The sequence below is a fragment of the Helianthus annuus genome, chromosome 5 (assembly GCF_002127325.2).
Source record: "Helianthus annuus cultivar XRQ/B chromosome 5, HanXRQr2.0-SUNRISE, whole genome shotgun sequence".
NCBI classification, from domain to species: Eukaryota; Viridiplantae; Streptophyta; class Magnoliopsida; order Asterales; family Asteraceae; genus Helianthus; species Helianthus annuus.
In genome coordinates this window covers 94462186-94488841 of record NC_035437.2, presented here as the reverse complement: position 1 = coordinate 94488841, position 26656 = coordinate 94462186, and the positions used below count along the sequence as shown (strand labels likewise).

At 40.5% G+C, this 26656-nt stretch overlaps 4 protein-coding genes across 4 annotated transcripts; 2 read left to right on the top strand and 2 right to left on the bottom strand.

Moving 5' to 3' along the window:
• Positions 1-6090: 6090 nt before the first annotated feature.
• On the top strand, positions 6091-9605 carry LOC110940830 (glutamate dehydrogenase 2). Its single transcript, XM_022182404.2, has 9 exons — positions 6091-6352; positions 6451-6564; positions 7098-7319; positions 7426-7500; positions 7584-7700; positions 7786-8036; positions 8837-8912; positions 8997-9083; positions 9173-9605. Exons 1-9 carry the CDS (start codon positions 6104-6106, stop codon positions 9356-9358), a joined length of 1377 nt encoding a protein of 458 aa, XP_022038096.1. The 5' UTR covers positions 6091-6103; the 3' UTR covers positions 9359-9605.
• Positions 9606-10180: 575 nt separating this feature from the next.
• Positions 10181-12488, bottom strand: LOC110938949 (YDG domain-containing protein At5g47150). The gene is made up of 2 exons (XM_022180905.2): positions 12371-12488; positions 10181-11779 (listed from the first exon to the last, which is right to left on the bottom strand). The coding sequence occupies exon 2, from the start codon at positions 11768-11770 to the stop codon at positions 10355-10357; it is 1416 nt and encodes a 471-aa protein (XP_022036597.1). The 5' UTR covers positions 11771-11779; positions 12371-12488; the 3' UTR covers positions 10181-10354.
• Positions 12489-16138: 3650 nt separating this feature from the next.
• On the bottom strand, positions 16139-18798 carry LOC110940829 (peptide methionine sulfoxide reductase). Its single transcript, XM_022182403.2, has 2 exons — positions 18266-18798; positions 16139-16578 (listed from the first exon to the last, which is right to left on the bottom strand). The coding sequence occupies exons 1-2, from the start codon at positions 18683-18685 to the stop codon at positions 16327-16329; spliced, it is 672 nt and encodes a 223-aa protein (XP_022038095.1). The 5' UTR covers positions 18686-18798; the 3' UTR covers positions 16139-16326.
• A 3216-nt stretch (positions 18799-22014) lies between these two features.
• LOC110943343 lies at positions 22015-22467 on the top strand. Its single transcript, XM_022185093.1, has one exon. The coding sequence runs from the start codon at positions 22015-22017 to the stop codon at positions 22465-22467; it is 453 nt and encodes a 150-aa protein (XP_022040785.1).
• Positions 22468-26656: the final 4189 nt, after the last annotated feature.

Genomic DNA, 26656 nt, shown 5'->3' with positions numbered 1-26656 from the left:
CCTGGGTGGCAACCTGGAAAGTTCTTGTCTCCGGATCAAGCTTCTTAAAGGCCAAGAGTCTCTCCTTTGCAGCAGGAGTCAACCTAAGATGAGCAACGGATATAGCTGCACAATAAACAAGAAAATGTTAGTGATCCTTTCCTAAGGAACAAGTTCTATGGTGATCCTTCCAGGATCCTCTATCCTACCATGGGTAGCCCACTCCTTGGGCAAATCCTTCCCATTAGGGATGGAATCTCTCCTAACAAAAAAGAATCGTCGCTTCCAGTTCAGGTCATTTTTGGTAACTTTGAAAACAGGGTGATTCTCTCCAGCTTTTCGCTTGAACAAGTACCGGTGGGATCCAAAAGTGGTAAGATCATACATCTCAGCCAACTCCGCCATGCCAAGGTCAATCCCCTCTTGTTCAATGATCCTCTCAAGGGTGTATAACACCCTCCAGATCATCGGCATAGCCTGGATATAGCAGATGCCGGTAAGGGAGAAAAAAGATTGGGTGAATTGAGGAAAAGGATACGAATATCCTATCAAGAAAGGGGTGACCGGGAAAGCTACCCAAGTCTCAGAGATGAAATCACTCAAAGTGGTAGGACTAAAAGACTTGAAAAGGGTTTCCGCCGGGAAACAACGACGGATTTTATCGATTTGAGGGTCGGTGAAGCAACACCTCTCGGAGGGGGAATCCTTGATGATCCCTTGACCCTTTAAGGGGCTGTTCTTCTTAGGATCCTTGCAGGGGGAGTTCCGGAGCAACATCTTTTATAGAAGAATAGAAGAAGAAGAAAAACAGAGCAAGAGAGAAGAAGATGAAAAGGAGAATACCTGGTTGATCTTCTGAATACGGTTATAAAGGGAGTTGCTTTGAATTTAAATGCATTCGATCCTATCCTTATTTCTATTTATAATCATGATTGTGCAGGGCTATCACCTCCATGACGTTAGACCATAACGGATAGTTCCACCTTAACGGCTATATATCCGTTGAGTTAGTTAGAGATAAGATTCAGCAAAATATAACTCGTTTATATTACATAAATACTCCTTATATTTTGGGGGCAATTGTTAGGGTTGGATTTTTATGACCTATGATCCTTACATATGATCCTAACATGTGATCCTAACAAGTGATCCTTGTTTCTTTGGCAGATAGTGATCCTCAGAGGAGCTCCAGGATCAGGATCACGGATCATTCCAAGGATCCTCATACTAACGACTGTTCTCTTTGGACTTAATATTATCTTGCAGGAATTACGAGTTGGATCCGGTCTTAGCAACGTAAACAAAGGAATCTGTCACGATAATCTCGCACATGCATAATCAAAGATGGATGTTATGGCAAATATGGAAACTCAGCACAATTCAAGGGCGATTATTTATGCTAAATTTACTTCTATTTCTAAAGGGGTAACGAGCTAGTAGTTAGGTGATTTGCCTAAAATAGAACCACACACACTTGTATAAATGGCACTCTTGAACATTCGGAAGACACAACACACTTCTCACACGCTTTAGCATACGATACTATAGTGATCCTTGTACCTAGCTCGTTACCATCCGAAGTTGTAACCATTATTTGTTATATTAAAGTTTGGTGATCGGTAGTTTCCATCACCCGAGGTTTTTTATGCCGGAGATCATTCATTGATCAAGGGCTTTTTCCTCGTATAAATCCTTGTGTCACTTGTGCATTTCACATTTGAGTGATCCTTCACTTTGTTCATCATACCAAGCATCATTCCCCGTTTACATAAAGTTTGGTTGCATTATCTTTAAGTGATTTTTGACCAAAACAGTTTACACACACAATACCGACTCTTTCTCTTCTGCATCTCCACCTCCATCACCACCACCACTGCCGCCGCCGCAACCACCTCCTCTATCTCGGCACTCGTACCTCATCTCCCCCAGTCGACCCATCGTAGCAAACATTAGTAGCACACGTCTCTCCCGTCGTACCAAACATTATTAATTTATTATTATTTTTTTAAAAGTAAAAAGAAAATTAAAAAAAATAAGTGTGTAACTGTATAAATGTGTGTGTATATATAAATGTCCGTATGTATATATATTTTATTAATATTTTTTTATTTAAAGATAAATATAAATTTATAAAATTAAAAAATAAAAGAATAAATGGAAAAGTCCTAAAATCGTCCATGAGGTTTGAGAATTACCAAAATCATCTATGAGAGTTAACGGTACATTTTAGCTAAGTTTGCTATTTGGATAGAAATAGCAACGAAAATAAAAACTCAGGAACCAGGATACAAAACCTTTCATTTTTTAACTAAAGTTGAAAACGTGAGTGAAACATAGGAAACATTTTGACATTTTACTCAATTTAATATTTAATAATGATTTTGTTTAGAGTTTTTTGAGCGGTTCAATGATTCCATCCATCAATAGTTTAAAGAATAAATTTAGAGACTTTTTGACTATCTGTGTTTTAGGGGTATAGTGGGAAACCCGTGCGTTGTGGCGGAGTCGATAATTTACAAAATTATACTCGTCTATTAGTTTATAAATTATTCCGCTTTATGTTAGGTTATGAATGACAATCACAACATCGATAACTCGTCTTTCGAGTTTGTCAATTTTCGCTTCCGCCTCGCATGATGTGTGACGGATTGCAACTCCGCCATATGCCACCTGCACATTTGTACAAAAATTTAATTATATGTCTTTAAGACACAGATTCACACAAGCCACACTTTTAAGTATCGACCCGGTTCGTCGTCAAAACGCACTAACTAATTTATCATTATTTTTTTAAAAGTAAAAAGAAAATTAAAAAAAATAAGTGTGTAACTATATAAATGTGTGTGTATATATAAATGTCCATATGTATATATATTTTATTAATATTTTTTTATTTAAAGATAAATATAAATTTATAAAATTAAAAAATAAAAGAATAAATGGGAAAGTCCTAAAATCGTCCATGAGGTTTGAGAATTGCCAAAATCGTCTATGAGAGTTAACGATACATTTTAACTAAGTTTGCTATTTGGATAGAAATAGCAACGACAATAAAATCTCAGAAACCCGGATACAAAACATTTCATTTTTTTAACTAAAGTTGAAAAAGTGAGTGAAACATAGAAAACATTTTGAGATGTTACTCAATTTAATATTTAATAATGATTTTGTTTCGAGTTTTTTGAGCGGTTCAATGATTCCATCCATCAATAGTTTAAAGATTAAATTTAGAGACTTTCTGTGTTTTAAGGGTATTAATCAGTTGAGTACAAAATCAAAATATTTAACACCCTGAGTCCCTAAACGCTATTTTTATAACTATTTGAGTCCAAATTACTAACTCAGTTAGATTTTCTCAGTTAACTTTTTTTAAATGACCAAAATACCCATTTATATTAAAAAAATTATTTAATTTTATTGTTATAGTTACATTAGATATGCATACAAAAATCGTACAATTTGTATCTCTTTTCCTCATCCCTCTCTCTTCCTTATCTCTCACACAACCACCACCACATCACCTCCACCACCACCGCCACCATCGCTGTGGTTTCACCCTCAGCCCCTATCGCCAAAACACCATAACCCACCCTCTTTTCACGTACCACAACCACCCGCCCCACTTCCACCACCATCCCACCGCCAACCACCCGTTGCTACATCTGAATCACCAGCCCCCCATATCTAAATCACCACCGCCCCCAAATACCTAAAACCAAATCTATAATCTTTTACATCGTCAAAAAAATTCTGATTTAAAAAGCAAATTCATCCAATCTACTGATTTGAACCTTTTGAGTTTAAACGCCGAAGAATTGGTGTTTCTTATGACCCAGGCTCGATTCCCACTCTCCTCATTATTTTCTGCGGCATCCAGGTGAAGAGCGAATACGAGTGGCGCCAGTTCGACTTGGATGGGAGGCGATCTTTTACCGATTATTCCACTGTCGTGCCTTCGGGCGGGTGGAGGTGGTACGAGTAGTTGACCTTGACCACAGCGACCGGTGTCACGGTGGTTGGCACGTCGTTCCTTGCTGTTAAAAAAACGCTGGAAAAAACAAGATTTGATAGCGACGACAGTGGAACTCACTGGTGGTTAGGGTTTCAGTGGCGGCGTTAGGGTGTGGCTTTGATGGTGACAACGGTGGTTAACTCACTGGTGGTGATAGTGGTACAGGGTGTTGTGGTTGATGCGGTGGTGGTGTTGGTGGTACGGTGGTGGTGATGGTGGTGGGGGTGGGGGTGGTGTGATGGTGGTGGTGGTGGTGTGGTTGGTGCATGGTGGTGATGGTAGTTCAACGGTGGTGCTAGGATGTCTAGAGAGAGAGAGAGTGTGTGTGCGCAGTGTGAGTGTGTGAAATGTGTGTATAATTAGTTTAATATATAATATTAAAATCTTATGCATTAAAGACTTGTTTATTATATTTTTGTGCATATAAGAGTTGTACCTTGTGTGTAAATGACTAAATTGCTCTTGTAGCTAACAAACTTGTTGGATGGAGTTAAAAAATTGAACTCAAATGGTTAAGAAAAGTGGCTATTGAAACTCAGGGCATTAAACATTTTAATTTTGAACTTAAGTAGTTAAAACATCTAAAATATAGGGACTCAAAAAGTAATTTTCTCTTAAATTTATAGAAAGTATATCAAAGATTTAATTGTATGTGACAACCATTTGAACTTCATTTCATTCTTGTAGAATTTTATATAATTTTATTTTTATAAAAGACCATTAGTTTTTGTAAAGAATTTTATATAATTTTATTTTTATAAGAATCTTTACTTTTTTACCATCGTAAAACATGGCATGTTATTTTTCATTTTATGAAAAAAGTTATACAAATTTATCAGAAACATTTTCTTTTTACAAAAATAACATTCTTTTTTTTTAACTAAAACACACATTTACTTTTTATAAAAATAATGTTACCTTTCTTATACAAAACAATCTATTTTTAAAAATTGAAAAAATAGATTTTAACTTTTGTTTTAAATTTTTTTTCTTTAATTACCTAGTAAAAAGTATACACAAATGTTAACTTGGCGGGTCAAACATGACATGAACACGATCATTCATGGAGCAGAAACATAACACAAACTTGAAAAAGTATGTTAGACACATAATCCAAAAACGACATATATATTCACATGTTAATACAAAAATGACTCATATAATTCGAACAATTTATTTTTATTCTTTACATATCAGTTCTCTTATATTACGAATTTACAATATAATGACATGGTGTTTATGATGTATTAAATAGTTACGTTTAGCATTATTAAACTTGATGTCAATTTATCTTGAAACACCCAAACATAGTATAAACATAACAATATTTATTTTCTCAAACATAAAAAGAATATAATCACATAAAATAAAAGTCTCTCTTCGTTATCTCACCAGCTACGAATCTAGTCATGTCATACCAATTCCAAATAAAAAATTAAAATAAAATCATATAATATATTTTTTTCGAACAACCAATAAAAGTCCAATCATTCAAATAAACCCTAATGGCAAAAGGTCACTCATGCCTATAAATGCAAACAATCCTGATGACCTGACAATCATCAATCTAAAAAAACCCACCACCCGAATTATCTCTGACATAAAACATTTTTTTCTTCAAAGTTGAAACTAAACTCGAACACCTCCACTTTAAATTTACGCAAAACCATATATAATATCATCATCATCATGAGAGGGTTTGAGTAGGGTAAGATGTAGACAGCCTTACCTCTATCTCCGTAGGAATAGAGAGACTCTTCCAGTGAGACCCCCTAGCTCGATAGTAGTTTTGCATCAAGCCTTGGACATAAGACACATAACACTCAGCAAAGGCCCATTACTGCATGTACCCTCTTGTCTTTTGGCTATCAACGCCATCACATGATGGATGATTAACCGTTCCCCATTTTTTAACGTTATTTTCACGAAATTAGTAAAACAATGTTAAAATTAGTGCACTTTCATTTTTGCCTCTTGAGAACTCACACATATATACATTATATGCGGATACCGAAAACGAAAAAAAAAACCATATATTATATAAAATACAAAAAATCTCTTTTTAAGCAAGTCATGGGAAGTTAGAGACAACTCAGATTCACACGCATATATATGCGTGAAAACCCACCCATATTTCCAACTTCTCCGTCTCTTCTTCATTCTCTCCTGAAAATCTTCATCAATAACCGCATTACTCCAAACATTCTGCACCCAAACAACAATCTCCCTTTTCACACACAATCACCATTCACGATGAATGCTCTCGCTGCAACAAACCGGAACTTCCGTCATGCTGCACGTCTCCTCAGTTTAGATTCAAAGGTTGAAACGAGTTTGTTGATTCCCTACAGAGAGATCAAGGTGCGTGTGTATGGTTTGTTTTGGCTGTAGTTGATCGTCTGGATTGTTGATTGTAACTAGTCTTGATGTTTGATAAGTTTTGATTGATTTGTGATCAGGTGGAGTGTACGATACCAAAGGATGACGGAACGTTGACGTCGTTTGTTGGATTTAGAGTTCAACATGATAATTCTCGTGGTCCAATGAAAGGAGGAATTCGTTATCATCCGGAGGTGATTTTGTTAATGTTTTGATTTATTGTTATGTGCTGCAGTGTGTATGTGGTGTTTTGATTGGTGATTTAGGGTTTAGAGGTTTAACATTTTGGATTGGTAGTGTAAATGATGAGAGATTTAGTGTTTTTTGATTGGTTGTGGTGAGAATTTGTGTTTGTGAAATGAGATTTGTTGATTGGTTGATTTTTTTAATGTTGTTGATTAATTGATTTTTGGCTAGAAATTCTGTTTATGAATTTTAGTTCTTGGTTGATCAGGATTGTATCCATTGATCCAACTTTATTATTTGAAATGAGAAAGTATGAATTGTATCCTTTTGTCAATGGTCTAACCATCTATTTTAGTATTTTTGTTTATTTTCAACTTGTTTGAAAGCATGATGATATTGACTCATAACTTTTATATAAGTCTGCAGTAGTTAATAACATCGGACTGGATTTCTTGTCATAATTAATTGGAAAATTCTAATTTTGCATCGACAAAACTTCTTGAAAGTTGCTTGATACGTCTGGTATATTGATTTTAACAAGGTTGAACACGGAGAGGTAAATGCATTGGCTCAACTAATGACCTGGAAGACTGCGGTGGTCAATGTTCCTTACGGTGGAGCCAAAGGTGGAATCGGATGCTCACCAAAGGAGTTATCTACGAGTGAGCTTGAACGACTTACCCGTGTCTTCACACAAAAGATTCATGATCTTATTGGAGTAAACACCGACATTCCCGCACCAGATATGGGTACCAATGGCCAGGTATGATTTATGACCATTAAGATATATGGTATGAATTCTGTGCACTACACACAAGCCTTATTTCCTTTATAAGCCAATAAAGTATGTTACTAACTTATATTGACAGACCATGGCTTGGATTTTGGACGAGTACTCGAAATTCCATGGTTACTCGCCGGCTATTGTTACCGGAAAGCCACTAGTAAGTATTTATGGTATCAATATACATCATATTATTACTATATTGGTTTATTTGGGTTATTATAGCATCTCCTTGATTACCAGGATCTTGGAGGATCGCTGGGACGAGAGGCTGCAACGGGTCGTGGTGTCGTTTATGCCACTGAAGCGTTACTTGGCGAACATGGGAAGTCAATCAATGGTTTGACTTTTGCTATTCAGGCACGGTTGATTGTGAAAAAAGTTTTAAGTCCAGAACTGGCCTTATATTTCAATATTTTTGTATTGACCAGAGTTGACTTTTTAGGGGTTTGGCAATGTGGGATCTTGGGTAGCTAGGCTGATTCATGAAAGGGGTGGTAAGATAGTTGCAGTGAGTGATGTTACTGGAGCTGTAAAGAACCCGAATGGTATTGATATACCTGCGTTGCTTGAGCATAAAGAGAAAACTGGGAGCTTAAGTAGTTTTGACGGTGGAGATATAATGGATGCAGATGAATTGCTTGTTCATGAATGTGATGTACTTATACCATGTGCCTTGGGTGGAGTTCTTAACAGGTATTGTGTTAGTTTTCTATGAAATATATCATTCAGTGTCTGTTTTGTTTCTTAACTTTATTCCGGTTGTATATAGTCGTAAATATTTTAGATGGTGTGCTTAGAAAAAGAGATTTACTGTTACTGAAGTGGATTCGCTGACTTTTGTGGTCAAAAGAGTGACTTCAGAACTCAAATTTGATATGATTTCTTCAATATCTGATTTTCCGGTTGTGTTGAATCTCTTGAAAGCTGGCTTAAGGCTATGATTTCTTACACAATATGAACCTAACACGAAATTTGCAGGTTCGGGTTTAGTCTAAATGGGTTCAAGTTAGTATCGGGTCGAACCAGCAGAAATATTTAGTTAAACAAGTCATGTTCGTGTCAACTCGACGGGTTCGCGCCGTTTAGCCCATTTTTTTTTTAAATGTGCTTATGCAATAACTTCATTTATTTATTTTTTTAAACAAATTGGTATATAATAAAGTTATCTGATTTAAAGTAATAATATTATGTAAATTTATAATTTTAAAGTGTTAATATGCAAAAAATGTTAATAAATCTATTTTGGTTTGGTCGTGTTCGTGTCTACCCGTGTGGAAGTTCTATATTTGGTTAGTTATCCAACAGATTCATTCCCGTTTTTCTGTAGGTAGATAAGTTGACTTTTTAGGTCAAATCAGTGACTTCAGATAATAAATTTGATATGAATTATTATTATTATGTTGAATTCTTCAGAGATTCTAACGTTTGAGATTTTCATTATTCTAATTGTAATTCCGATTAAATGTTGTTTTTCTTTAAATTATCGACTGCAGAGAAAATGCAGGCGATGTTAAAGCCAAGTTCATCATAGAAGCAGCAAATCACCCTACTGATCCTGAAGCAGACGAGGTATCGTTTTCGTTAAATCCGTCTATATAAAGAAATGTATTATTACTAATCATTTCTTATATTTACGTTTCACTGCTATTGTAGATTCTGTCAAAGAAAGGAGTTATAATTCTTCCTGATATATATGCCAATGCTGGAGGAGTGACCGTTAGCTACTTTGAGTGGGTGCAGGTATTAATCTGATTAGAAACAGTAACATTTTTGTCTCTTCACGTATCTATATGGATACAAATTCTCATTTTTTGTGTTTGAATTTACAGAACATGCAAGCGTTTATGTGGAACGAGGAGAAGGTGAACCAAGAGTTGAAGAAATACATGACAAAAGCTTTTCATAGCATAAAGACCATGTGCCGAACCCATGAGTGCAACCTTCGGATGGGCGCCTTCACATTGGGGGTCAGTCGAGTTGCGCGTTCTACCGTCTTAAGAGGATGGGAGGCTTGAACGATCTTGCTTCGCTCATAACTGTATACAAACTATACTCGAAGAAGATTTGTGTCAGATCACAAAGAATAAGTAGTGTTGATTTTTATATCTCTACAATGCCCCTTTTTTGGTTCAAACATTCCAAAAAAGATGATTCATTTATGTTATTTCTAACATTGATTGTTTTACCATATGTGCGTGCTTTTCTTTTTCAAAATTGAAAAAAATGAAGTGTGTGCTCGTGTGTTTGACGGGTGTTGAGACATGTAAGTGTTGAATGAATCAGGATTTGAAATGAGCAAAAATTAATTATACTAAAAAACATAGGGTTGTTTGATCCAATTTCAAATCCCAATGCATGTTGGAGATTAACGCGGGAGTTTCTTACAAATGTTCTGTTGTTCATTGTGTTTAAGAGTTGCCCGATCTAATTTTATTTCAACAATGCAAGCATTTGGAAGGTGCAGAGATGGCATTTCAAATCCAATTTATGGTGTTGTGGCATTCTCGTCGAGCCCTCTAAGCTTGTAAGATCCTCTTGGGCAATTTTGTATGGACCCTCCTCCTTCCGTCCTAACTTTCATTGATTCTCCGTTCGACTGAATCTGCATGGCTTCACCTTGTTGTGTACAAAGAAGTAAGAGAGTAAACAGCACTAGGAATTGGACAATGTGTACACGGTGGACAATAGTTGAACTAAGGTTGAAGCTTAATATAGAATTTCATTATTGTTTCAGATGTCATGGTAAACTCATAACTTACATATACTTAAGTGGTTATAAATGGATTATAAGGTAAATTCATAACTTATTTTTCATGAGGTTGAAAACAAACTTTGTATACAGAAGAAATATGGGTTTGTTTATTTTTAAAATGGGTGCTGGATAACTAGCTACAACAAGAGAAATAAGCATACAAGCTGAAGTTCATTGAAATAAGAAAATTACAAACACTAAACGGCATATGGTTGTCTGATCCAATATCAAATCCAATTGCAAGCATTTGAAAGGTCTATCAACAGCTAGCATTTAGCATTTTGTGAAGTAGAGGCTGCCCTGGTACTCTACTTAAATGAAATTGGAACGCAATCTTGCCTTCTTCATTTCTGTTTTGCGTATAATGATTCACAACATACAAGCCATCGTACACAAACAGCTCATTCTTCTGAAACCCTTCAACTTTCCTAATCACTCGAACCGGGGTTCTCTCATCCATACTATTCTTCAAAGCCAGATTACCTCGTACGAGTTTTTGATCTTCTGGTGGCAATTTACACCCCAAGAATCCAAGCCCACCATGACCACTATATATCAGCATATCACTAGATCCGCTTTCATTCGAGTAACGATGAGCGTCAACTACGCTTATAGCCAAATTCTTTCCTTCTATATTGGTATAATCAATACCAGACTGAAGTTGGCAGTGAAGACCGATCATCTTAAGTTGTGACCTGAATTTGAACTTATCGCCAATTTGTACTCCACATATGTGACCTAAACTCTTTTCAGGTTCCATCCACTTCAGCATTTGTTTGGCTATTTTTGCAACCTCCACAGGAACCCTCCAATTCGCAATCTTTTCTTCCTTTGACTTCAGTCTGTTATCTTGTAATAGTTTTGCATAGACCTCATCAAAAACACTCATTGCTTCTTTAATCTTCTCACGTTTTGTGTGTTCCTTTCGCGTTCCACTAGTTGTACTCACGTCTGATTTTTGGGCATCACCTTCCTTTGAGCCAAAAGACGATTTGTTTCTGCTCCGTTCTTTGGGTTGAAACCTTTTATCCTCGCCATTTGAAGTCAACTTCGTTACATTTGAATCACCATTATCAGAACTTTTCAAAGGTTTTCCCCTTGATACGGTAGTGGTGGTGACTTTTGGTTGTTGGTCATGACCCTCATTTGTACAAGTAGGGTCCCAAAACATAACCTTCCCAGCAGGCTTTAAGCCAAATGAAGGTTTGTTTCTCCTGAATTCTGCATGCTCAATGCTCACTGCCTTGTCCTTCATGCGCAAATTTGTCTTCCCAGTATTTGTGTCTTCATTGTCCAGAAGCTTCAGCGGCTTCCTCTCAGTAACAACGGTGTTGGTGACTTTCGATTTTTCGAAAAATTCATTAGGTTTCAAGCTATTATTCTCAAGATGTAAATGAACATTTCTTAACTTCTTCAAAGGCTTTATGTCAGCTTCTTTAACTCCACAGCCAGGAGGAAAATCACGAACCGCAAGCACCTTTGGTTTCTGTTTTCTGACTGCCTCAAGATGTAAATGAACATTTCGTAACTTCTTCAAAGGCTTTATGTCAGCTTCATTAATTCCACAGCCAGGAGGAAAATCACGAACTGCAAGCACCTTTGGTTTCTGTCTTCTACCTGCCTCAAGATCGCGATCATTAAAATCATCCGATGCTCGTTTTCTAGGTAACTCCATTTTATAGATCTGAAGCGTCAAATAGGTAAAAAATCAGAATTATGTGCACATTCTGGAATACCGAAACAAGAATTTCAGATCTAAAATTTAAAACAACAGAAAGAAATCTAATATACATCACCTGTTCGAGCAAATCTAATCAATAAACCCTAATTTTCAAAGATCATCAGTTTCTAACTGATGCTAACAACAAACTATAATAATCAACTATATTAGTTAGAATCAAAGTAAGATATACACAATAAATTCCACCTAAATACTTTTAAAAGCAATAACTAAGCAACAAATGACAGATCTGAACGCAAACCTAATCACAATTTACGTGTTTAAGCGTCTGCATGGTGTACGACTTCGTAACAGGCAACAGATTAAACAACAAATTCATGAATATTAAAATTGACGATACGTCAATGTTCCTAATCGATTCAACGCGCAACCACAATTATAGCAAAGATATCAAGTTATTAATGAGATCGGTACATGAACAAAGCGAAAAATGAAGATTAAACAGCAGATGAATGAAGATTTAGTGTACAATGATATCTATGCATGAAATTTAGAGAAGTGGATTGAAAAAAAGGAATGAAGTTGAAAGCTTACTTGAAAATGGCGGTGGTGGATGTTCCGAGTGAGGACGATGGACGACGGTTACAGGGAGAGAGAGAGAGAGATAGAGAGAGAGAGAGGTGACTACTTTTTTTTTTTTTTTGAACGGCCAACAAACTCAATCCCGAGCACTCTCGGGGCACCCACTGGACAAACGGAGTACTCCGAGAGTAACCCGAGTCCACCACCAATTCCGGGGAAAACCCGGTAACCCACCCGCCCGTAGGCACGACGGTGAAATTACCGGTAAAACCCGTTTGGCTCAAGGATCCAACCCAGGTTTCCCTGGGTCTCCTATCATTGCCCACCAATGCCTCACTCTGCACCAAGTGGGAGTCGAACCTGCATCTCTCAAGAGAAATGCAAGCCTTCCACCACTTGATCTAGAGATCATTGGCAGAGAGAGGTGACTACTGTTGTGGTTGCAGGTGAGTTTTAAAAAGGCGGCTTTTGTCTTTATTTATGCACAATTCAAAATGCTTTATTTATTATTTTAATTTAATAATAGGTAAATTTTTAAACTCTAAAAAGTTTTGGGTTTGGGTTTTTTAAATAGCTAACGTATACATTAAATAGTCTTTAGTTTTTTTGTTAAAGGGAAAATCAAAATTTTCACTCAATATTAATAGTCTTTTGTTTTTTTGTTAAAAGGAAAATCAAAATTTTCACTCAATATTAATAACTTTTGTTTTTTTGTTAAAAGGAAATTCAAAATTTTCACTCAATATCAAATCCACGCTTCTTTTACTCGTTGGATTCCCCGCTCTTCACTTTATGCCACAACTAGGGTTGTCTAAAAAGCTCGTGCCTCGAATTTAGCTTGAAAAAAGCTCGCTTGGTATTGGCTCGATTTGAAAATGAGCCGAGCCGGCTCGGCTTGGTTCGTAACGAGCTAAATTGGTTCGGTTTGGCTCGTTTGTTAGCTCGATTCGGCTTAGCTCGGATTATTTTATTTTTAATATACTTTATTTTAATATACATATTATAGAAAATTGGTTATTATTTGCAAGTATTTAGAAGTGCACTTAGATATCTATGACATGTTTGGAAGTTGCTTTGGATGCTAATAAACTTATATTGTATTTCGTTGATATTTGAAACTTATTTTGTACATGGTTGATCTTGAATTTGGCTTGTAATATAGTAGGTTGAACTTATTTTGATATGTGTTTTTGAATTATTAAATCGTATCTTAAACTATTGAATTTTGAAGCAATGTATTAATATTTACTTTTAAATTTAATCCTAACCAAGCCGAGTCGGCTCATTTAAAAACCAAGACGAGCTTGAGCTAAGAATTTTAGCTTGGCTTTAAATCCAGGCCGAGCCAAGCCCAATCTTGGCCTGGCTCGGCTCGAATCGACTTGTGAACAGCCCTAGCCGTAACTACATAATGTTTTCCACCACCATGCATCTCCACATCAACTTTCATCCTCCACCATCACCAAATCCTCTTATTTTGGTAGTCGGTTTAATTATAATTATTGTTCTCATCATCAGACTAGCTACATAATCGGTCCGATTAATTATAACTAATAAATCTTAATTTAGTAATATTTTAAAGTAATAATAAAATTCCTTTTCAGACCAATATGTGATATGTGTGTATAAATTAGAGATGGGTATAATACCCGGTTCCAAACCTGAACCCGTAGAACCGGCCCGGAACCGGTTCCAGGTCCAACCCGATACATAGGAGAACCAGGTCCAGGTTCAAAAAACCCGAAGGTTCTTACCCGGTTCCATTTTTTCTCATAATAAACGGGTAGTACCCGGTTCCTAACCCGTACCCGGTTCCTCCCAGTACCCGGTTCCACTGTACCCGGTAATATGTTACCGTTAGAACCGGTTACTAGCCGTTAGGATCGATTTTGGGGGTTGCAAAACGCATTAAATGCCAAATATTACCGTTGGAACCGGTTTCTATCCGTTGGAATCGGTTTCTATCCGTTGGAACCGCTTACTAGCCGTTGTACCCGGTTACTAGCCGTTAGAACCGATTCCTATAAATTATTTTCAAATTTCGTTTGTTTAACTCACCAATCCTCTTATTCTTTTTATATCATTTTCTTCTACTTCTTGAAATTCTTTTCTACAATGGCTTCAAAGAACTCTAAAACACACCGTTTATTTATTTCAAAAGAACCGATTACATCATAACTTAACAAACCTAACTTAACTAAACATAACAAACCTAACTTAACTAAACATTACACAACAACCTAAACATTTGAAGAACCGGATCCTTCACCCTTTTCGTTTTTCGCCTTGGTCATGGGGCAATGGATTTCGGTGTGTTTCTTTAGAGTCGAGTTGGCGGCCGCTTTCATAAACTTTCCACAACCCTTGCACCTAGCCATCTCATGGTTGTCGGTCATCAAACACAAGTCGAAGTGCTTCCAAATAGTCGGGTTTCGTTTGGTTTCCAAAACCATCACAACTTCGTCGTTGCATGTCATTCTCTCTTCGCTTGATGAATTTTTGGAGTAGTAATTGAAGGTAATGAAGAACTTGGGTAATAATGGGAGTGAAGGGTAAAAATTGGGGGTTTTATAGGAAAAAAAAACGATTTTTTTAATATTAAACCGGTTTCCAACAGTCTTATAGCCGTTGGAACCGGTTTCAAACAGTGTTCTGCAGCCTTTTGATTTCAAATACCCGACAAAACCGGTTCCTGACAGTACCCGACCTACCTGGTTCCAACCAATACCCGAACTCGGTTCGACAATGCCCGTAACCAGTTACATCGGTTACATTTTTTTTTTGACTTCTATCCGGGTTCAACCCGGACCCGGTTCTTCATTGTACCCGGTTTCACTCACTGTTATCAGTACCCGGGTACGGGTATTAAAAATACCCGATTATGCCTATCTCTAGTATAAATCATACTAGGGGCTGGAAAACTTAATTTCCATTAATTGAAAATGAATTAAAAACAATTTTAATTAATTGAAAATGAATTAAAACCATTTCCATTAATTGAAAATGAATTAAAAATTAAATAGTTTTTAAAGAGAAAAACTACATAAATTAGTTAATGCCATTATGTATACACAGTTTTAAAGGGATTTTGTTATTTTATTAATTAACCCAAGTACTCTACCCATCCGCCTTCACCCTTGGTCCCACTCCTACACGCTCATGCATTCATACATATGAACAAAACTTTAAAACTAGCAACGGTGAGAAATCTCCTTCTCCCCTCCCCTCCCCTCCCCTGACATCACATGTATGTTCATGTTTGTAATTTCAGCTACACATCTCCCTCACCCCTCTATATTTCATCCACCTAGATGCCATTTGAGTTTCATATGCTAAAAAGTACCTATGTTGGAGGTGCTCATAGGGGAGAGTTTTTGTCAAGACAAGTGCCTATATTCTCTTATAATAAGGTTATAATGTTTTTAACGGGACAAAATATGGCGTTTAAAGAGGGATGGCACTGAGGCACATTTAGAATGTGTATTGGTGATTTCTATTCCTCGTGAATGTCAATTGTGTCACATGCCCGATCCCATACTTATTGGGTTTCAGAGAGCGCATTACCCATACTTATAGGTGTCAGAAATTCCATTAGTTTGCTTAAAACTAACAATTGATAGGTGTCGGAAATTCCATTAGTTTCGCCCAGTAGTGGAGAGTATGTAGTTTCCGTATAGAAATTTTTGGGTGTTTACGCCATTGGAAAAAGTTACCCATCTTCTATGGTTCAAACAGATGCCATTTGAAAGATCATAACCCTATTCATTTAACCTCCATATCTAGTACTGTAAATCAAAAGATATGTATACCTATAATATAACACAATACACACGAACAATATCCGTACAATATTGAATGTTATTCAGTTACGAAATAAAGAACATCTCAAACTGATCGATCAACGTCAATCTTCTCATCAGCAATCACAGCAGTGAAGAATATATAGTATCTTAACGCGTACGCACATACTAGCCATAGCAACGGATAGGGTCATTGCAACCTTTCTCAGTAGATTGCCTAAACCCAGATCGACCTCCCTTTGCAAGATACTGCTGATGGTACTCTTCTGCCCTGTAGAACTTCTTCGCTGGCAGGATCTCTGTCACGATTTTCTGGTTCAGTTTCTTGCTGTGTTTCTCCTTTGACTCCAATGCTGCTTTCTCTTGCTCGGGTGTGTAGAAGTATATCCCGGATCTATATTGTGTCCCAACATCATTCCCCTATCAGTATTAACAACCAAGATTTTAGAGCACCATCTTACCAAGAAAAAGGTTCATTTAGTACGTTTGCATATAATTTATTGTTTGTTCACACGTACTAATCTTATGCGCAAGGACAATCTTAAAATAGTTCAAAGAAGCTTAGAAATAGAGCTTCCTAAAGGGGACTCTATCTTTATCTGCTTATGAAAAATTACCATGATTCGTACTAGGATACAGGCATGTGATGATGCACAGACCAACATTTTGACGGGAAATTAGTTTATGTTTGTTTATTTATACTTGGACAAAATTTTGTTCGTTTAATCAAACAAACAAACATGAATACATGCTTGGTTCGTTTGTGTTTGTTCATTTACATTGCTTCATTTACATATTCATTTATTACTTATTGGCTATGCAGTTAATCTCAGTGTTATATCGGTGATATATTGGATATATCGGTCCCCTAGTAAAATATCGGTGTCAAATATCGGTACCGATATTATCGGCGATATTGACCGACATAACCGATATATCACTGATATTTGACCGATATAATCGATATATCACCAGTATTTGACCGATATATCCCTGATATATCACTGAATTATTAGCGTTGAATTGCTATATATAAAAATTCTGCATTATATTATAACTACCGATATCCCACCGATATCTCACCGAGATAACCTATATCTCACATATCGGTCCTTGACCGATATCCGATATTTTACCGCATTAACTGCATAGCTTATTGGTTATATTGATGCATGATTTGACCCATCATACATTAGACCAATCAGATTTTAGAACAAGGGCTTGTGTATTCGCCTAACTAGCAATAAAACACGTTCCTTTTCTTCCTTTACATTCAGTCATTCATTAAAGTTCGTTTAGAACATTCACGAATGAACACAAATACGTTCGTATTCTTAACGAACGAACACATACAAGAAAATTTGATCATCTATATGTTCGTGTACTCGGGTGTTCAGTCAAAGTTAAACAGACCGAGCTAGTGTTGTTTACAAACCTATTCATTAATTCCAGAAGTGCATTATATACAAGTACATACATATCTACAACTTGTACTATAGATCTGGTTTAAATTTGTTCATTCTGGCAAAAATTGTAGAAATGGTATGTGAACAGATACTTTCTATTCTAATTTACCTACCGTTAATGTGACAAATAGCACAAAATATGTTGATAAATACAATCTCCAATTATAATAGTAATTCAAATTAAGATGAGCAGATTACATCAACTAACTATGAACGAGCCAATGATCTCTAGATCAAGTGGTGGAAGGCTTGCATTTCTCTTGAGAGATGCAAGTTCAACTCCCACTTGGTGCAGAGTGAGGCATTGGTGGGCCTAGGGAAACCTGGGTTCGATCCTTGAGCCAAACGAGTTTTACCGGTAATTTCACCGTCGTGCCTGCGGGCGGGTGGGTTACCGGGTTTTCCCCGGAATTGGTGGTGGACTCGGGTTACTCTCGGAGTACTCCGTTTGGTCCGGTGGGTGCCCCGAGAGTGCTCGGGATTGATTCTGTTGGCCGTTCCAAAAAAAAAAACTAACTATGAACGATCTAACAGAATACAACAGTGAGGATCACAAAAACTACAAACCCCTAAAATTCATCAACAATTCAGTCTCAATTTCAATCAACAAATCAAAAAAGCTGAAAACAAGAAGTACTAACCTGACGATTAAGTGTGGTAGGATCATGCCTCTCCCAGAAACAATCAAGCAAACTCTGAAAACTACAGTCCTTGGGGTCATACTGGACACGAACAACCTCCGAGTGCTTAGTAGTACCCGAACAAACATCGCTGTATTTAGGATTATGCATAAACCCCTGCGAATAACCGACTTCAGTCTTCGTAACACCCGGAACCCTCTGGAAGGCTAACTCTACGCCCCAGAAACAACCGGCGCCGAATTGGGCGAATTGTTGGCCGGAAGCCGGAAGGTCGGCGTCGGGAGATTGAGCGAGGGGTGAGTGGTCCGTGGAGGTGCGTGTAGGTAACCCTAGCCAGCTTAACCAACTCATAATGATGATGATGGTCGTGATGATGGTGGCGGTGGTGGTGGTTGTGGACTGTTTGTTATGAGGTGGCATGTTTAAGTTTTACATATCGTACTGTAGGAATAGAAGTTTCTAGAATAAAGTGGCGTGGCCAAAACTACACCCTCTTCAATTTGACCTTTTTTTTAAAGATTATAAAATATGATACAACAAAAGGTCATAAACATTATGTTATACTATACAATAGGTTTATAACCTACATCTGCCGGTCGTTATCACCATACAGATAGCCAACCATAAGGTACAAGTTATTTGAGCCCTCTCTTAGCCTTAGGTCGCCGGAAACGGGACACTGCATCTGTCCTCCATCACCATCACTAGATTTGGCTGTCGGAAACCCGTTACTGGTCTAGGATTGGCGCTGGATTAGTGGTTGTCGCCCCGCATTTAAATCTTCTCTTTTATTTAAATTCCGGTACAAAATAAGAAGCACAGGAGTTGAGTGAAACGAACACTGTCTTGAAAGAAAAAAATGCGAGGGAGAGAGAGAGACAGGTTGTAGAGAATGGGGTTGTCGACTGCCGCATTGGGCGGCGACGCGGCTGAACCACAACGGAGCTATGGCGGCGAAACTAAACACCATAGTTGAGTGAAACCGAAAACCATCAACTCGCCGCAACCCTTTACCGAACTGGTTGGAACTGAGACTTGCAACAACTTGTAACCTTTTTAGTTTGAAACCGATCACTAAAACCATTAAAATTGGCTGGATACCGGACCTGCTTTTACCGATTGAACTTATCGCTCTCCACGGCTACCTACTCCTCTTCCTTTTTTTTTTATCTTTTTACGTCTTCTTCGATTTCTCTCTCACACACACAAATACAGTAGCCATGGATTTGGGGAATAGTTTATTGAATCTTGCAGCATCTCTTCACCATGTTGCTCTTTCTCCCTCCAAGGATCTTCTTCATATTCTGCCTTTGTACATAAAAAAGAACCAGATGTGTCTCTCTATCCAGATGAAGGGGTATGGTCCCAGATCTCGCACCAACATGGCTGCGAGTGACCATTACCCTTATCAAAAACCCCAACCAACAAGAACTTATCTGTGTCCGTACGAGCACGCGCGAACACAGTGGTCGAATCCAATCTGTCAAGTGATAAGAAAAAGACTTACCTTGTGTATGAAAATGGGTGTTGCACGTAGCGATGCGGCTTGGCACCGCATCCTATGAACATTTTCGTCACGACAAGGGATCTGGACAACAGCAACAATCACCATAGTGACGATGCAGCCTGGCACCGCATCCCGCATATGTCTTGGCCAGAGCAAGAACGCGAAAACAACAGCAGTTACCGCGAGCAGTGATGCGGCGCGACACCGCATCCTGCCCACAAGGCAAGTGGGACTAACACCACAGAGCAAGTGGCACCAATGACAGTCGCCTGTCAGCCCACACGTAAACAATAGACTGACACCACGGTAGGACGTGGCATCACCACCGTAACCGACAAGCCTGACACACCTGCAAGGGGATGTGCGTTGTCAGTCTAGCCACTCAATTACCCTCCTTCACTCCTCGGCTATAAATACCCATCCCAAACCAGGTTTGAGGTATCTCTTCTCAACTCTCTCGCTACTACTACTATCACACACTTTGCTTCACAAGCAAATTACTGATTCTCATGCCGGAGAGTGGTAACAAGGAGCACCCCCACCCCATCCTCCTTGTTACGAGTCACGATTTGTTTCCTTATGCAGGAGATTGACCAGCGAACGATCTAGCCACCGATCCTCGGAAAGAAGGGATTAACCCTACTTGACGCGACCAGTGAATTAACCTCCCTTGGTTAGCCACTGTTTCATCATTGGCGCCCACCGCTACTCTTAGCACTTTTTTTCACATCTCTTTCTTTCTTGAGATCATGTCTGATCGTCAAAACAATGCTACTGGGGAGAGCCTAAACCCCACAAACCCAGGGCCTGCGGGGACTGCTCCCCAGCCCAACACGTTGGCCACATTGGCACATCCACACAAGGAGGCGCTCCCCCCACATTCGTACCAGATTTTTCACAGTATGCTTCTATGATACCTCCAGGCATGGACCTCCATGCCTGGTATTACCAACAACAAACTATGCTGGCCACAGCCTACAATAGAGCTTGCGTAGAAGCGCAAATCCCCCCCCCCACCGCACCAAACACCCCTGCGGCTCGTATCTTGCAATACAAGGGCAGGGCCCCCCACACCCAGCCTCTCGAAGTAGGCACGAAGACCGCGGGTCCTCCTACTGTAGCGTCTGCACGCTCGACGAGGACGATTCCACATGTGGGTCCCGCCGTAGGGGCCCAATACATAGCCGCCTAGGCCCTCATGGCGAAAATAGGCGGCAGTCAACAGCCCACCGCGGCTCTGGCATCCATAGTCATCTGGGGCCACAACCCCACAAGGAGGGGTATGATCGCACCGACCCAGACGGCCACACATATTGCGGGGAATCCCATTCGGCAAACAGCCGACCAGGAGGACATAATTACGTTCCTCCCACTGAACCCCACACTACATACCTTCGCGCTGCAAAGCGCAACCAAACCCACCCCTACAGGCCAAGGTCCCGGCCGAAAACTCCAAATTCATACCGGAGATCGCCCACGCTGAAGTCACAACAACAAAACTCCCACTTACGATTGGGAAATACAACGGTTCGTCCGATCCAGATGACCACATGAACATTTTTACCAGCGCTGGGTGCATGGGCAAGTGGGACGAGGCCATATGGTGCCATTTTTCCCCCCAGACCCTCACAGGTTTGGCGAGGGCTTGGTTCGATTCTTTGCCAGTTGGATCACTGGCTTCATTTGAACAGCTGCAAGCAAAGTTTCTTGCACATTTCAGCCAGCAGCGATGTCACAAGCACGATTCCATGGACCTCATGAACATCTGGCACGGAGACAATGAAAGCCTGGAGTCGTTTGTCATCCGCTACAATAAAAAGTGCCTCGAGATCGGCGGGATAGCAGATCAAATGGCACGCAACCATTTCATCTGAGTCGTCAAGGACGATGAAATGGTCATGACTATCTCAGGCAAGGAGGGCTTGCTAGAAAACTGAGACGACGTTATGGCTGCAGTCAAGAGGTACACCCAAACTCAGCGGTCTCTCAAACCGCACACTGCCAAGGCACAGCCCCAGGCGGAAGGTCAATCCTCCCGCCAAGACACCAAGCGCAACAACAAGCGCAACCGGTACACGTGGAATCGCGGCAACGATTCCAAACCGTACGTCCCACGCAGTCACCAGCCCGACGTAAGGGCAACGATAAATGCCCAACGCGACAACCGGGCATCCAAGAAGGAATCCCGGGACCGTAATTGGACCGAGATCCGGACGCACAATTCTTGCGACCGGCCCAACCGATGAAGTCCAAAAAGAACCAAGATCTCACTCTTTACTATGAGTATCACAAGGACTTGGGCCACACAACCAACAACTGCATCAGTCTCCGATTGGAGATTGAGCGAGCCCTGAAAGAAGGGAAGCTGCAACACTTGTTGACAGTCGCGCAAAAGCAAACCAAGCGCATCACCCCCCACGACGAGGGCACCTCCACAGGAAAAAAGACCATGAATGTGGCCACAACCCACATGATCAATGGAGGCCGTGGAAAGTCGCGCAAGGCAGCAATAAGACCGGACAATGAGTGGAAAGACGAACAAGTCGTTTTCCCCAATGTCCGAGGCAGACCGCGCGACAGGCGCACCGTCGTAATCACCGGCTACCTAGCTCATTACTGCACGGAGCGGTTGTTCATCGACCCGGGCAGTACCTCTGACATTATATATGAGCAATGCTTCAACCAGTTCGATTAAGAAGACAAAGATCGGTTGTAGCCGGTGGATTACCCTTTGGCCGGGTTCGCGGGGGAAACCATATTCCCCCTGGGCCAAATCACTTTCCCGTGCGCCTTACCAACGGTAGGCACACGCGAACGGATGAGGTAAACTTCATGGTTTTACCCCACACCTCTCGATACGACGTACTTCTCGGGCGCGAGTCCCAGGGCGATTTCAACATGATTACATTCGTCCCCCACTCTGCCATCGGTTTCCCAACCGAGACGAGGGTCGCGATAATCTATGCCTGCAGAGAGGTTATGTCTACGGACGAACTGCGTCCGACAAAGACGGCAAGTCTCACCCCAACACCCAACCGGAGAAGTGGGTACTCAACGCAAGGTACCCAGAACAGACGGTCATGTTGGGTCATGCCTTATCCAACAACACCAGAGCGCGCCTGAAGCAACTCCTCTTTAGAAATCAAGATATGTTCGCATTGACACCCGCCGATATGATGGGGGTGCCACGCGAAATCGCGTAACATTTCTTGAATACCCTGCCAGGTATCAAGCCGGTGATCCAAGGCCAACGCCACTTTGGATCCGCAAAGAACGAGGCGATCCATGAGCAGGTTAAAGAACTGCTCTCCGCAGGCATCCTGCGGGAAGTCAAATACCAGACTTGGTTGTCCAACCCAGTCATGGTAGAAAAACCAACCGAGTGCTGGCGCATGTGCGCCGACTATAAAGATCTCAACAAAGCCTGCCCCAAAGATTGTTACGCACTCTCGGAGATCGACGAGAAAGTCGATAACCTCGCCCCGTTTCGATGGAAGTGTTTCCTCGATTGTTATAAAGGCTATCACCAAGTACAGATGGCAATCGAGGACGAAGATAAAACGGCATTCCGCACACCTACCGGGAATTACTGTTACACAAAAACGTCGTTTGGATTGCGCAACGCGGGCGCAACTTATCAAAATTTGATGAACGACACTTTTGGTGATCAAATCAGCAAGAGTGTCGAAATCTACATGGACGACCTAGTCGTCATGAGCATGGAAGAGGATACCATGCTCAACGATATCGAAAGAACATTCCAAACTCTGCGTAGCGTCAATATGAAGCTCAATCCAGGGAAATGCTCGTTTGGAATGGAAGAAGGCAAGTTCCTTGGATTCATCGGCACCAAAGATGGATTCAAGGTGAACCCGGAAAAGGTTCAGACGATCGAGCGCATGCCATCGCCTTCCACAATGAAGGAAATGCAACGACTGGCCGGTCGGCTAGCCGCGCTAAACAGGTTTTTAGCCAATCACGCATCTAAATCTTATCCTTTCATCAGTACTCTGCGGAACTGCTTAAAGAAGGAACAATTCCAGTGGACCGTAGAGGCTGAAAACGCTTGGGGGAGATGAAAGAGTGTTTGATCCAACTCCCAACTCTAACCGCACCACGCAAGAAAGAACCACTCATCTTGTACTTATCCACCGCAGACAACATGGAGCTAGAGAGAGTTCAAACACCGATCTACTATGTCAGCAAAATGCTCAATGACCCAGAGACAAGATACTCCATCATGGAGAAGTTGGTACTCGCACTGGTGCATGCGTCTCGACGGTTACGCTGTTACTTTGCAAATCACGTCATCACCGTTTTAACCAACTACAGAATCGGGCAAATCCTCTCTAAACCCAAAATCTCTGGGAGATTAGAAAAATGGGCTATTGAACTGGGCGCGCACACGTTGATCTACAAACCGCGTCCAGTAATCAAGGGCCAAGTCCTAGCTGATTTTATCGCCGAGGTACCAGCAAATCGCATCCAAGAATGCGAAGACGAACAAAACCCTACACCTCCACCATCCTCATCAGATATTCGAGCACTATACACTGATGGTGCATCCAATGAGGATGGCGCACGTGCAGGTCTGCGACTCGTCAGCCCAGATGGCCAAGAACTCACCTATGCAATCCGTCTCGATTTCAAAAGCACAAACAACGAGGCAGAGTATGAGGCTCTACTGGCAGGGCTGCGTTTGGCAGTCAAGCTTGGCGTCCAACATTTGGAAGTACACGTCGACTCATTACTAGTTGCAGGGCAAGTGCGCGGCGACTATGCCGCAAAAAGGGATATCATGATCCTCTATCTTGAACAGTCCATGCAACTGAAATCAAAGTTCACGTCCTTCAATATCCGACATATCAACAGCAGTGAGAACAAACCCGCGGATGCACTCTCAAAACTCGCATCCACCAGCTTCCAACATCTGACAAAGGAGATACGTATTGAGATTCTGCAAAACCCCTCAGTACCCCTGCGCCAAGTCAACGTTATCCAGTACGGTACAACATCCTGGATGACACCAATTATTGCATACTTGAAATCAGGTGTTACTCCCGAAAATAAAGCAGAGGGACGCAAGCTACAATACAACGCTTGCCATTATCAGATGGGAGACAGTATTTTATACCGTAAATCATACCTGGGGCCACTCCTACGATACGTTGACCCCCAAGATGCCACGTATCTGATCAGAGAGATACACGAAGGAATATGTGGTATACACGCGGGTCCGCGCGTGGTAGTGGCCAAAATCATGAATGATAGGTATTACTGGCCCGACATGCACCTGGATGCGGTCAAAGTCTTGCACAAGTGTTTCAATTGTCAGCGCCATGCTCCAAAAACCTTGCACCCCAAGAACAATTTGATCCCTGTCACCACTGCATGGCCTTTCCAGAAATGGGCAATTGATATGGTGGGACCTTTTCCGGACGCACCAGGTGCAGTGAAATTTATCATAGTAGCTGTAGACTATTTCACCAAATGGGTAGAAGCAAAACCGCTGGCCTCTACCACCGCTATGATAACAAGGAAGTTTATCTGGGAGCATATCATCTGCCGTTTTGGTCTACCAATGTGCATCGTGACCGACAACGGCACCAACTTCGCCGCCGAAGACTTCCAAATTGTCTAAAGGAATTAAATATTGAACATGTCTTCTCCTCAGTGGCGCATCCGCAGGGGAACGACAAAGTGGAGAGCATCAATAAAAGTATAGTCGAGGGCATAAAGGCACGGTTTGGAACAGCCAGACGCGGCTGGGTAGATGAACTCCCTAGTATCCTATGGGTTCATAGGACTAGCCCGAAGACAAGTCACGGTGAGACACCCTTCAGCCTGGTCTATGGCTCTGAGGCGGTGATCCCCACTGAAATCGGTCTCCCTTCACCCCAATGTTAGCTATCAACAAAATTGACAACAGTGACAAGCGTAGGCTTGACTTGGACCTCTTGGAAGAAAGGCGAGAAAACGAAGCAATCAACGAGGCCAAGTACAAAACAAAACTGGAAAAGTATTACAACGCGCGCGTCCGCATCTGCACATTCAACCCGGGAGACTATGTCCTTCGGGACAATGAGGCCTCTAACGCAGAGCGCCCTGGGAAACTTACCCCCAAGTGGGAAGGACCCTACCTCATCCAAGAGGTCTTGAGCAAAGGCGCGTACAAACTACAAACGTTAGAAGGCGAACCTATCGCAAGAACATGGAATGCACAGCAACTTCGACGCTGTTACATGTAAGCCATGTTTACATTTACTATGTAACCTACTGGCCCGCAAGCCATTTGATTATGAATAAATGAACAATTTAATGCAATATTGTTTAGCTTTCTATTACAAATGCGTGTTCCACTTTGCGGTATCTAGAAAAATAGATTGGCAAAATCTTCATTTGCGATACCCACACAAATTGGTGACCACACACAAATATTGTAATAGGCCAGCAAAGGCAAAACATCAGTGTCTATCCGGCTGGATACACACATACGTTTTTTTACAAACTTAAACAATTCCTAAACCCTAACGGGATAAGAACGGGAATTGATTAATACTCACACCTCAAAGGTATAGAGTATACTCAACCGCGCTCTACAGCCAACAGAGTTATTCATATACTTGCATGCCACCTAGACATGCAAATGGCAAATGATGACTTAGTATTATTTACATGCGCCTGAAACATTGGCCTTAAATAAACATTACTTCACTCGCACTCACACAAAGATAAAGTAAATATTCTTTACTTGCACACTTTGAGCCACACATACTTGCATATCACCTACGTATGCAAATGGCAAATTCAGACTTAATGTTATTTACAAAGGCCTTACGCTTGGGCCTTACAAAACATTAACTCACACATATTCAAAGAAGCAA